General features: G+C 40.5%; 1 protein-coding gene across 1 annotated transcript in view; it reads right to left on the bottom strand.

The window, feature by feature from the left end:
- Positions 1–13,771, bottom strand: part of nphp4 (nephronophthisis 4) — a 222,786-nt gene that overhangs the window by 45,654 nt on the left and 163,361 nt on the right. Inside the window, exons 16-17 of the mRNA XM_084721632.1 lie at positions 4,591–4,751; positions 3,054–3,237 (exon numbers count right to left, since the gene is read on the bottom strand). Coding sequence (XP_084577758.1) covers positions 3,054–3,237; positions 4,591–4,751 — 345 coding nt within the window. The remainder of the gene's footprint in view (positions 1–3,053; positions 3,238–4,590; positions 4,752–13,771) is intronic.

The following is a 13,771-nucleotide window of genomic DNA, read 5'->3' as shown; positions in this document are numbered from 1 at the left end:
TGAAAATAATAAATTCTTCAGCTGCTCACCTAACATTTGAGGATCTTGGAGAATTTTGAAATTGGCCTGCAGTTCCCTGCTTTTAACTAATAGAGAACAAGAGCTCACTTCCAAATCTTAGGGATTTTATTATTTGCCACTGAGTGGTTAAAAATATATATTATGGGGCTCATCAATAAAATCAGCTGCTAGTTTTGAAAATTAGGCATCACTAAGACCTGGCTCATTTTCGTCTCTTGTATCAAAGGTTTCACAGGTGCAGAGCAGGGTGAGTAACCCAGGGAGCTAGAAGATATGAAATGAATTACATTAAAACATATCTGTTTTGTCATAAACACTTAGAGTGTGTTAATTTATCAAAACAACAGATAAATGTGTGAACAGGTAAATATGAAGGACATTTTGAGTTTGCAATGAGCAGCATTAAATAAACATTAGAGAAAACAGAGAGGGTTGTTATTAAAATATATTAGAAAGGTGCCTGTCTTATATTAGCCAGTTTCAAATAAAGCAAATGTTGAGTTAATTAAAGACAGTAGTCAATATTCAAGGATTTAAGGAACGTATTAAGCTAGACAACATTATCTTTAATAATGCATGGGTAAAATTAAATCAGCACATTAATCTAAATCGACAAGAACCTTACTACAAAAAGAAATTTCAGCCTCGCTGAAAAGAGATTTTTCTGCTTTAGCTACTCTCCCTGCCACTCTGCCACACACTTTTTCTTTTTTGTCTCACACTATGCGTCATCCACCATTTTCAAGCAACCTTCCTTCACCTCTCAAACTGAAATCCAGGAGCTGTATCTGTACGGTGTCAACACAGAAGTGCAGCCTGCCTTTCAGCTTGGCCAGCGTGCATTTTTGAGTCCATCCGGAGGGGATTTAGGAGAAGCAGAGAATCCATAGAGAAGCCATGTAATCCTTTTATTGAACTTGAAAATCACAAAAATTGGAGTTCTCACATGATGTCGGTGATATACTCTACCTGTCTGCCCCTCATTTCTGCCACCCCGCCTCATCATGCAACTTGTCCATGCTCTGCTACACCTGCCTGTCTATATGCCTGTGTGGTTGCATGAGTGCATGCTGCTTTCTTGGCATGTGTGAGTGATTTGATATGCACACATGCTTGTGCGTGTGTGTGTGTGTGTGTGTCTTCTTCCTATCACATCTCTGTCAAAGTCTTCATACAACAAATCCATCTGTCATACTGTGGGTAACTTCTGATACCCCTGCCCCCCCCAGCGAGCATTAATGACCGAGCTTCACATCCTTTGCCTCCCACCAAATAAGAACGCTGATTTATTGCAGCTTGATGACAGACAGAGAGAAAGAAAGAGGCACATGGAGGATATAGGGGTGCTGAAAGAAGAAAACAAATAGCCAGCCAGAGAGAGCGTGTGATAGAAAGGTAAGAGGTAAATGGATGAATAGGAGAAAACAGGAAGACAGTGATAAAGAGCGAAGAAGGAAGTGTGAAAGGCAGCGACAGATGGAAGCAGAAACAAAGAAAAGTGCTTGCGAGTCCTCCCTCCCCAAATTGATTCTGACTGTCGGCCAGGGCGCCTGATGGATATCTGAGCCTTGATTGGAATTTACATGCCAGACGCAACCCTCCTCCTCCCATCCCCAGCACACCCAATAACCCACTGCGCTCTCAACCTGCTTTGAGTGATAAGTGCTGGCATATTTAGCCCCAACAATGGCACTCCGCAGAGTTTCTGAGACCGGGAGAATGATGCATTGTTTATGAGAGGGAGTATCGTTTCAACAGTTGATTAATGGCGAGCAAGCTATCGTCAACTGCCATCGCACTGCGGGGGCACGCCAGGCCCAAATTGGATGAGTGCAAGGGAAGAGGAAAGGTGCTCCGCTGCTAGACGGAGTGGAACTATCACATCAAGATATTTCGCTTTGGCACAGTGTTTACTTTGCAAGGCTGCACACCTCCAGAAAATGGGAACTTTCAACAGCAGCAGCCGCAGCCCTGGGGATTCACTGTCATTTCCCAACTCTGCACATCAATAAAAGTAAACAGACAACATTACTTCATAATCTGAGGCTCCAAATGGAATATGACCTGAATATAAAACACTCTTGTAAATATTTCAGAGGTAGAAGGAGATCTGGGCGATATTGGTACTGGTTTTTTCTTTTGAAAACTAAGATAAACACAAGTTCATCTTTTCCTGTCTTCCCTCACATTTACCTTCATGTTTTGGTAATGCAACCACTCAGCCATTCACCACAGCCCTCTCATCTCATGCATTCACTCTCCACCCTCTTCTGTGTCCCAGTGGGGGCAGCACTAGATTTAGTCTATTTGATTTACAAGTTTCACCATGGGAGTGTGTGCAAACAGCAACGCAAAGTGAGACATCTATCTGCCCGGTCAGGTGAATTCTTACCAAACACTTATTCAATACTCCGTGCAAGTGCATTAATCACACAACATCTGATTCTCATTTATCATGCCCTAGTACTGTATTAAGGTACACAGGTTCTCACATATATCCATTAACAATAATTAACAACACCTACATCAGAATGCTTTTTGTTGATTTCAGATCAACATTCAACACAAAGACATGGCAAACTTCAGTACCACACTCTGCAACCAGGGCTCTGGGCTCTTAACTTCTACAGAGGAGCAGTTGAAAGCCCCCTGATTGGAAACATCACAAACTGGCATGGGATGTGAATGGCCCAGGACAGGAGGACTCTGTACTCTACTCATCTACTATCATCCAGCATCAGTGATAATGCAGAGGTGAGGTGCCCGCACAAAAAATACTTTAATGCAATACCCATCCTAGGCACGGCCAGGTCTGTAAGAGTCCTAAGTGCATCCCCAGCACTGCACCATGAAAACATAAAATTCATTCTTTATGCAGAAGTGCCTAAGGACATAGAGCATGGAAGTTTATTCTTATTCTACTGGTCTGTCCATCTGTTGATATGCTGTTGCTTTTCTGGGTCAATACCATGGTCATATCAATATCTGGTGAGAAAAATATGACTTCAACATAAAAAAAACGTGCAGCTTACCTATGTTGCCTGTTCGTATGTGCAGCCGGCCCCTGACAATGGTGTGGACCGCCATGGGGCTGAGGGCTGACCGTCGGTCCAAATCTGCACTCGTCAGCACGGTGTCCTCTCCCACATAATCGGTGGTCAGAACCTCCACCTCATGAAGGGCCTGCACTGCTGATTTACCCTGACGCAACATATACTGTGGATGCAAAATAAGGTGTGAGATAAGGAAATAAAATGCATTTATTTGCAAATAAGCATTAAAAACAAACTAATCTTCATATTAAGACATGAGGGAAAATGACTTAGAGGGGAAATTTAGCACTTTTCATGAGGGTGTCCAGTCAGTGGTCATAGTAAATGCAAACATTTTTAAGCAATAAATTCCTCAGTGTATGCTATGTTGACCAGGAAAGCTGCTTGCAGAGCTGTGCCAGCAGGGCCTACGTGTATCAGGATACATTGCATACAAGCTTCTAATGCCCACGCTCTCATGTTGCTGTGTATCACCACCCGAGCCGATAGCTATTACTTTGTTGGCTAAAACATAGTATTAGGTGATAGAAATACTCATCTAGCATGACCCTGGCTTCCCAGAGGTGGAGACTGGCTGAAATAGTCTGTACTTCTTCTTTGCCTCCAATTACATCACCGTGAAATCACTGAATGCAGTTAGAACTACAGATTAGGTCTCTGGTTTCTCGGGCAATACAGCAGCACTGAAGAATTTATGGCTTTAACTGACTACATTTACCATCAACGCTGACTGAACATCCACATGAAAAGTACCAAATTTCCCCTGAAAAGAAGACAGACTAGCAAGAAAATGAAAGCAAACTCACGCTAGAAATGGTTTGGAGTTTGGGTTATATTGCATTCAAAACAGTTCTGTCCAGTTGTAAACCACTCTCTTAATTCTTTCTCATTTAATGTTTTACAAATTTCAAGTTGCAAAACAAATCAATTCCACATCAAGGTTGGTTAAAGAGTTTCTGCCCAATCAATAGACAGCAGAGTTGAAAAGACCAAAATTAAAAGGCCTTTAATCCATGGTTAGTTTCTCTTTAGAGGTTAAAATACAAAACTTGCTTCGGTCAGTTTTTCTAAACAGACACAAAGTTTGCATATCTCATTAAACAGGATCATTTTTGCTCATTCTGGTTCCAGTTGACACAGAGTAAGACCATTTGTAACAACTATTATGACATTTCGTGTTTTCATGGAAACCTGTTTAATATAGAGTGAAGTTTTTGTATTTGACATTCTATTATCAGTAGCAGTTTTCTCTGCAACGCCTGGTTCACTCTATTAAATGTGTTAAAGCAATATACAGACGCTGCGCTAATCTATGACAGACGCACTGCGCTGGAATGAAAGTGTGTCATGAGTTGACAATGCATGTGAAACTGAAAGTGTTTTTTTTTTTTTTTCCTTTCAAGCTCAACTCTTCTTACGGAGGACACCGGGTAAGTGGGAATCAGGGTATATGTTGAAATACGGCAACTAATAATCACAAATGGCCACTTTCATCTTGACAGAATCAGTCCTCTACCTTGAGCTCGATGGCAGTAGAACCTATGAGGAGCAACGAGTTGCTGTCCCAGATGTCGATATGCATGGTGTGGAGGGCAAGGTAGCGCAGGAACCAGCGCTTCTCTCCTGGCCTCAGGAAACTCTCATCGACTCTGAACTGCACCTGCAGGCCCGGAGAGCCTGGACAAGGAGAGAGGAGACTTCAGCATAGAGGGAAAACACACACTGTTCAGAAAAAGAGATATACGAGAGGGGGCTCATGAGCACTTTTCTGTTCATCTAATATAAATGTGGACACACTAAGCACTGAGAGTACAGAGATGAAAATTAGCTGCTTTCAAAATATTAATTTACTGCAATGTTACACCATAACAACATCCTTGCCTTTGCTGGCATATTGCTGTGTTTCACTCCATGTTACAGCTACCAAACTGGCTGTCAAGACTAACAACAAAACAGAGAACTGTTTACAGACCATACAGTTAATTGAGATAAATTACTTTAATCGATAATGAAAATAATGATTGCAGGCCTAGTTGGATATCATCAGGATTATCTGGATTTAGGGCTTGGAAGCAAATGAAGGACATGGAAAGTGTGCAGGATCTTTTGTTTTTTGAGCTTAACCCGTTCTAGGGAATAAACGCCAGTATATCTCACAATTTTCTCATCTTTATGGAAGTGCCACACTAAATAACCCTTTAATTTGTCACCCATTTGTGTGATAAACTGCACTGATGCAATGGCAAGTTGATACTTAACACCATAAAAGCACTGTTCAGCCTCAAAAAAACAAAACAAAAAGAGGTCATCGATCTAATCATTATTTTAGCTTTTCCCTCCACCCAGATGGGTTTAAATTTGGAGCAAGAGCCATAATATCTGTAACCAGCTGTCAACCTTGTGGACTGATCTGAACTGGTGCAGCAGCCATCTACTGGGAGTCATTAGGTCCGATGATTGCACTGCAAGGGAGTACAATAACCTGGGAGTATGAGGCTATTTCACAAAATCAGAAGCACCCTAGGGTTCCCATAACTCAAGATGATAATGGCGCATAACACACTAAAAACCTCAAGAGTGATTTTATGAGCAGCGGGATAGAATCATGGCTTTAATCAGCACATCAACAATCAACACTTCTGGACCTTTAAGAGGAGCAGAGTTTCCTCTTAATCACTCAGAAAAAAAGGTTTTCTTTTTTTCAAGGAAATACTGGACACAGTTGGGAAACTGAAGCTGCTCTGCAGACAATGGGTGGCAGTAAATCTCATTAAATATTTAGTGTTTATTTTGTTAACTATTTGTTATTTTGGGAATATAAGTTATAGCATTAGACTGTTTTTTCATCTGTCATCAGTTTCTCAATGACAGGTGTTTCTATGTCTCTGCAGGAGGATTTCTGTCTGCTTCTACTGTCTTGTGGTGTCCCACAGGTCTCGGTTCAGGGTCCTCTGTTATTCAGTTTATATTTGATGCCCTTGGGACAGATCATAAACAAATCTGATATTCCATATAATTTGAGGATTATATTCAGCTTCACCTTTCATTTAAAACTAACAAGGCCTTTAGGTTCACCAGGCTCCTAGACCATCTTACCACCATGAGGGATCGAACGGCAGAAAATATGTGACAGCGAAGGGCTGATAAGATGGAGGTTCTGATTGTTGTTCCAGAAAAGGTTACAGCATGATCATACAAAGTATTAGGCCTCTTCCCTTTCGGGATAATATTTGATCAAGCTGCAGTAAGCATCATCATCATCATGCATTGACTAGAGTAATGCACTTTACATCTGACTTAGCATATCTAGCCTTGATCATACATACGCAATCCAGAATAATGCCACAAGACTTCTCACTGGGTCAAATAGGCAGTCTCACATTACTCCCATACTTCCCTCTTTGGTCAAATAAGCTGAATTTGTTGTCTGTCCCATGCATGTGCCTTGGACCCACTGTGACTTAGCCTTTGAAGCTGTAGCACCTAAACTATGGAATGCTCTGCCTGCAAATTTACAGTCTGCTGATTTAGTGGAATCTTTAAAAGGTAGCTAAAGACATACCTGTTTAGACCAGTGTTATATATGCACCAGGTCTGCACTGTAAGTAATTCTTATTGTGCACTTTTCATTATGTATTGTGTTTTAGTCTTGGCACTTTTTAGATTACTTTTTTGTATGTTGTTTAATGCTGTTGTAAAGCACTTTGTGACTCTCCTGTCCAGAGTGCTATGCAAATAAATGTCTTCTTCTTCTGCTTCCTCTCTTTTGTCCATTTGTGCAAGGTCACATGCAGGGACATCCACAGCAACAATTTCATTTTGACTGGATCAATTCAGTAAAAGCCAAGATTCATTTTGACAATGTAAGATGAGTGGCCCTCTGATTCTCTGATGACAGCTCTGCGATGTACCAACATGAGATCTGACTCATCCCCTAACTCTGTGCGGTTTGAATGAAAGTGACCCTATTAGTGAGCTAACTCAGCTGGTGAGTGGGTACCAGCGGTGTGTTGATGCTGCCCTGTGTCTGTATGAAAGGTGTGAGTGTGGGTCCGTGTGCCAACTTGACTCCCAGAATTCTCCCACACAACCTCCCTCCAGCTTCATATCAAAGCTCCCACGCTGTCTTTCTTCCTATAAGTTGAACGTGCGGAGAAGCAGCTGGCTGGATAGAAGTGGAGTAATGAGGACCTTTGGTGACAGCCCTGCTGTGTTAAATAGACCAGTAAGCCCCTCTGACTCCCTCCACACATGAACTGTCAGAAAATTCTTTTGTTTTTTTTTAAATACACACACACAAACACATATTCTCGCATAATGTGTGTGTGTGTGTGTGTGTGTGTGTGTGTGTGTGTGTGTGTGTGTGTGTGTGTGTGTGTGTGTGTGTGTGTGTGTGTGTGTGCCACTGGTTCTGGTCTGGTGTTCTCAGACAGTTGATGTTGTCTGCTTCTGTGAGATGTATTCAAAAACACTGTGGTAATGTTTTGTTTTCTTCTTATCAAGTTAGAAAATTCAGTTGAATCGGACTTAAAGGTCCAGTGTGTAATAATTACAGGAATTTATGTACATAAATGAGATATATTATATATAAATATGTTATTTATTATTATCAATCAACGTAAACTCATAATCTATATGTTCCCGTTACTTTAGAAATAGCCATTTATAGTTACATACTGTAGGGTCGACATAGTTGTTGCCTGTTTTCTGCTGGACAGGTAATTCATCCTACACACATAATTGTAGTTTGTTGTGAGAAAGCTTTCGCTCACCATTTTGTCCGCTAACGGCCACCGTACTCTTGGTAAGAGAGGGACGGTGTCGGGGTAAATCCTCTTAGTTGCAATCTAAGGTTTGAACGCTAGATGCCACTGGAAATCACACACTTCTCCTTTAAAGCCCCTTTTACACTCAACAAAAAAATATCCACTAACATCTGGCTTTTGTCTTCAATAGGAGAGGATACGATCGGAATTCACTCCCGGGTCTAATTTTCGACACCTTTTCTACGAAGGCTTGTCGCCTCCATCTGTATCTTCTGTGACTCTTTTGCTCCACAACTCCTATACACTCGTTAATGAAGTTCAAATGGGATGAATAAGGCGGCAGTGCAAAAATACAGTCAACAGTCATGAGACACTAAACCTCTGCAGTGAAAGGCAAAATAAAATTCATCTGAGCATATTGCAGCTGCTTAAAGTGAGTTGAGGTAGGTTACAGTGAAGGTTTCACATACTGAAAAATCCACCCACACTGGAATGATTTTTTGATCACATATCTTAGATGGAAAAAAACATACTGACTAGGGGAAACTCCATTACATCTAAAGTAGACAACAATGACAGCTATAGAAATGTATTTATTTATTTAATTTAATCAAAAGGACATTACAGGCTTGTTGAAGAGACGGTGGAAGAAACAAAGACCAAAGCAGTCTTTACTGTATCTATATTTCTGAGATGCTTAAAGACTCCCTTTCCTTTAACCTAACCTATGCAGACTCCCTCTCCCCCCGTCCTTCTCCCCAACCACCCGCCAACTCTCTCCACTTGGACCATTAATTCTCCCAGCATGCTCTGGGCTTGTGCGCAGTGGACGGGTGGCAATGAGAACACAGAGGGAGAGCAGCAGAGAGAGAGAGAGAGAGAGAGAGAGAGAGAGAGAGAGAGAGAGAGAGAGAGATTGTGCTGTGTGTGTTTGTGCTCACAAGCAGGGAAGAGCTGACAGATCTGGCCCAAGGGTTGTACAGGGTTGCGTGCGTGTGTGCAGCTAGGTCTGCAGACGAGGAGCGGCACCCAGCAGACAAACCACCACCCGCCCCCCCACCACCCCCTACCCCCCCCTCCTCACAACCTGGATGCCCTGCCTGGTGTGTACACAGCAGACCAGGCAGGCTGAAAATCCTGCCGGGGATCAACAACTCTCAACAACGCTGTGAAGGCTGCAGGCAAAGAAAACACTGAGGATGCACAGAGTGTACGGATAGATGTAGAGACTGACGCAAACCAGAGCATCATGGTAGACTAAGGCCACATTTAGCGATATATCCAGGGAAACATATGGTGGCCTTTTAAGGTTTCTCACTGCGATATCAGACATATGATACATATGACACCTCATTACATTTGATACTTATTTTAAAATTAGCTGATACTCTTGATGGTCTTCTACAAGAACACCTAAAAGTAATAATCCACAACATATTTAGATAAATACTTTTGCCTTTTTCATTACCTGAAGCGAGCTCATTTTGATAGACAAGGCGCAATATGTATTATCAGATAAAGATAATATAAACTGCTTATTTCTTATAAGAGGCTGCCAACCCAAGAAAAACAACAGGATCAATCTGTTGTTTCAGCAAACAACAGCGACAAATGTTTATGTTCATATGGCAAAGACCTCAAGTGGTTGTAAGAATTATGACTCTTGTCTGTCCGAAGCAAAGAAGGAAACAAGGTAATGTTGTCTTAGAGCCACAAAATCGACAGAGGACCGACTGTAGAGTGGTTGGATGGGTCAACAAAATGTCTGACTTTGCCACAGAAGACGACTAGTGTGTTATTAAAGCCCTAACCCTGCCTTAATGGAATAGTTATTTAACACAAACCATACTGTCTTTTCCTAACCCTAACCAAGTTGTTTTTGTGCATAAACATCTAACATTAATTAATGTTAATTAACAAAACAACAACCCTGTCAATAACAGTTGCTTAGCTACACTTACATTATGATCGGTCAATCACAGTTGTTGGGAGAGGTTTAGTAAATGGTCAGTTTCACAGCTAAACTTCCAAACATATCAGATCAATAACTGAAGCTTCCCAATATAAAGCTGGGGTAAGCAGTTTATTTTTTTTGCATCACTGGATAAGTTCCATTATCAGCTTTAAGCATATTGTAATTCAAGTGGTCTAAGACAAAACCAAACGCCTGCTCCTCCTCTTGGCTCTGTTTTCAGGCTTTGGAAAATCTAGCCGTGACGGGAGACTTTGGCCAAGCACAGATCAGTAAGATAGTTGATTGTTGAGTCAGATTCCCAAAACGCAAGTAATTGATGACCTGGGAATGAGACTAAAAAAAAAACAACCATCTTCAAATCACAGATCACACTTTAACAACCTGGGAATGAGATGCGGCAATCAACTATCTTTCTCAACAACTGTTTGCTGCACCTTTAACTACTCTGAATGGGGAATTCCAACAAAGGGACGGATTTAATAAGGCTTCACATGTCACACATTCGAGGCCAAACAAATGTTCTGTTTTTATCAAGAAGACAATCACAGGAATCACAGTTTAAAAGCTGGCTAATTGAAAAAGGCAGTGACACAGCCTGAAGAACATTTCAGAAAACAAGAACAAATCATCAAATGTTGAGAAAACATTTTGCTTTTCCTGTGTGAAATTTCAATTTCAAATCATTCTTTGGACACTGAATTGTACAGCTGATACTTTTTTTCCAGAGGTCCTGTACACCCACACAGGTGTTTTCATTATTCTGCCTGATTAGACCTCAGTTTAAGGTTGCGTTTTTGCTACTGTATGCTGGGAGTTTGCTGAAGTCACTAAACTACATCTATTAAAAAGAAAGTTACGTATAGTGAATTTCAGAGGCGGCATGTAAAGTGAAAAGACCCAAACTTGTTTCTAGGTGGTACAAACTCAGGCGAGTGACTCAGCCGTATCCTTGTTAGCTGAATGATTGTATCTGCTTTTGAGATTTGAGATTTTGACATTCGAGAGGAAAAAGTGTGTGTATCCCAAGGCTTTATGCCTCCATTTATAAATGGTACAGGAGTAAGTTTTGAGACTGACCTACCACACAAGTCCAACACAGAAACACTATGTACATGCAAATTTGGTGCATTGTTAGCTTGCAAAAGCTAATGTCTGTTCAGTTGGTCCATTCTTTGTAGCGCAAGGTGAGAACTGGCCTTGTGTTCAATATGAATTTATCTTAATAGATGGAACAAAACCAACTGCAAAGTCACAGGTCTGTCAGTCAAGCACAGCCTGTACACGCCCACACAGTCCCGTGAAAAGTTCTAGTCAGGAGGCAAATGAAACCAGCTGTGTGGGTGGACCCTGGTTGTGTAGGGCATAGAAGGATTATTCTCATCCCTGGCAAATAATTGCCAAAACTAACACAGTTCAGATACTGATGTGTTATTAAGATTAGCTCTTCGGGACTTTCAGTGTGTCCCACAGCTGTCATTCAAAAAAGCCTTTTCTTGTTGCGCCAATTAGCAGGAAGCGAACTGCATTTTCCTTTACTCTCTGGTGTTATTACCTTCAGTTTAACCTTTTAGTTTTCACAAAATTGTAAAAAGAAAAAAATGCACCTATTACCTAAACGAAATCACTCGTTGAGATGGAACACTTTAACCTAGATGAGGTAAACAGCAGGATGCCAGACTGTGTCTCACTCCTCTCTCAGTGTTGGAGTACTTAGTGCCACAGTGGCACAGAGAGAGCTGATTGTCTTCTGGTGTATGTATTGTAAAATGACTGGGAGAAACATATCATCTTAGGTGGGAAAAAATTATGTAAGCTGGAAAGGCATGACACGGTGTCAAAGGAATCCACCAATAGAGGCAGGCTGTCACAATAGTTGAAGTGAGACATCAAAATAAATGTAAGGGTCCCTACAGTATGTGGTTGAAGCTCATTGGGTCGGACAGGGCTCTGCAATCATTTTCACAGATTGAGACATGACAATAAGACTGAATAAGGATGGGAGGAAATCGGTGTTTAGGGGGACAAAACAGAATACACAAACAAAACATGTTTATTTTATATTATCTCATGGTCATACTGAATACCAACAGCTCATCTCAGCAGTGAATGGTGGGAGTAGCAGATAGTATTGCCTCAGGGTATAAGACTCAGACAAACCACTGAGAAAAGACAAAAATCAATCAACTCAATTCTATACGTGTTAGAGAATAATATAATTTAGCCTGTTTTGGTGTCACACACGTTTACAATTACCCTGAGCAAAGCAATAGGAAGGCTTAAAATCTGTCACAGGAGGGCTTAAAAGTATTGATCTGGTGTGTGTAATGGCAAAGTCAAAATCATGACCTTATATCCACTGAAGTACTGTGACTTGAGGTGAGCCAGTCATACACACAATCCAAAAACATTAATGAATTATCACTGCTCTCAAAGGAAAAACTGTCAATTTACTGTTTTGAAGGTTCAGATTGTAGCTATTACTATTGATTATTGCTACAAAGGGAAGTTTTTACCAAGACTGCAAAAGGTTTTTGGCCACTACGAGGCAGCAAAACGAGTTGCAAACCCACCCACCCAGCAGACACGGAGCAACATTTCCATTCAATCCAATATTTACTCTCCTTTTAGCTCTGCTTTGGTCTCCACCAACTTCTGACACAATTATCCAAAATTTATTAGCTTTTAGATGAATGACTTTCTTCACCCACTAATCACAAACTTGTCTAAACTCCACCATCATAGGACCTAACGTCGAAAAAAAATATCAGCGATCTATGGTGAGAGAGAAATTATTTTTTGATTTGAATTGTGCCATGAATAACACATATGATGTTTGTCAATTTAAAGGATATGTTTTGGAGTTTTGTTGTAAAACTGTTGAAGTGTCAGAGTGTTAAGGTACATAATTAGAAAGACTACACAACCAGAGGTCGCATAAGAGACGTTATAACTTTCTCCAAAAGCTGCTGAAGCTACAATGCCTATGTGTTTTTTGTACTAGAACATAGTCAAACAACAGTGGGTCTTACTTGTTCTTATTATAAACTACATTCGAAACAAGAGATGTAGTTCACTGAGTGGTTTAACATGAAACTAAACTAAACTATGACAAACCTTCCAGAACCAGCAACTTTCTTGACTTGTAAAAATATGTTTCAAACTGACAAACAGCATATATGTACTTCATGGCACAGTTCAAACGGGATCAGAAAATTATTTGTCTCTTCCCATACAATAGATAACCGCTCATATTTTTTCAAAGTTAGTTCCCATGGGGCACGCCTGAAATGGAGTGACTTCGCCTCTCAATATTAATTTGTTCCCTCTGTAATATCAAAATATTGAATATTCACATCAAATGTCCCTTGATTTCCCAGGACTATCGTGAGTCAGATGTTAAAGGTGAGCTGACTCAAACCAAGTGGAACGAGACCCAAAACAGGAAACAAGAAATACGTTTTTGTTTGGTGAAACACAGTTTGTTTCTCTCTTGTTTTGTTCTGCTAACTTTAGCTAACATTAGCCACTATAAACTAGCGGTCATACCAGACTAAGGCTGTAGTCACAAAACCCCAGGATGTCCTGAATTAACCACAGCTGCATTTTATTTCATATGAATTTAAACTTTAATTTGTAAGATGAAATCTGTCTTACATAGTCTCACTTGATGATGAAACTAGCTTCCATTATGTCTTTGTTTGGTGTCTTTGTTTAAATTCAAGTGTTGTCTGTGGTGTTTTGTCTGTTGTGTTTCCTGCTTTAGCATAGAAATGGAAAGCAAAATAAAGTTCCCTCTTGCTCTCAATTTTTAATTCTATTACTCTGGTGATACAACTTTTGTTTAAACATCAATAACATTAATGAAAATTGCCACCTCTCCAATAAAATCAGATACAGAGAATGTTTTTTTTCAGCCAGTGTTAGTAATTTGACATATTTAATTCACTAAACTTGTA

Source organism: Lutjanus erythropterus, chromosome 6 (assembly GCF_056507025.1).
Source record: "Lutjanus erythropterus isolate fLutEry1 chromosome 6, fLutEry1.hap2, whole genome shotgun sequence".
Lineage (NCBI taxonomy): Eukaryota > Metazoa > Chordata > Actinopteri > Lutjaniformes > Lutjanidae > Lutjanus > Lutjanus erythropterus.
Note: the sequence above shows the minus strand (reverse complement) of the source record. Positions and strands in the feature narration are given on the sequence as shown.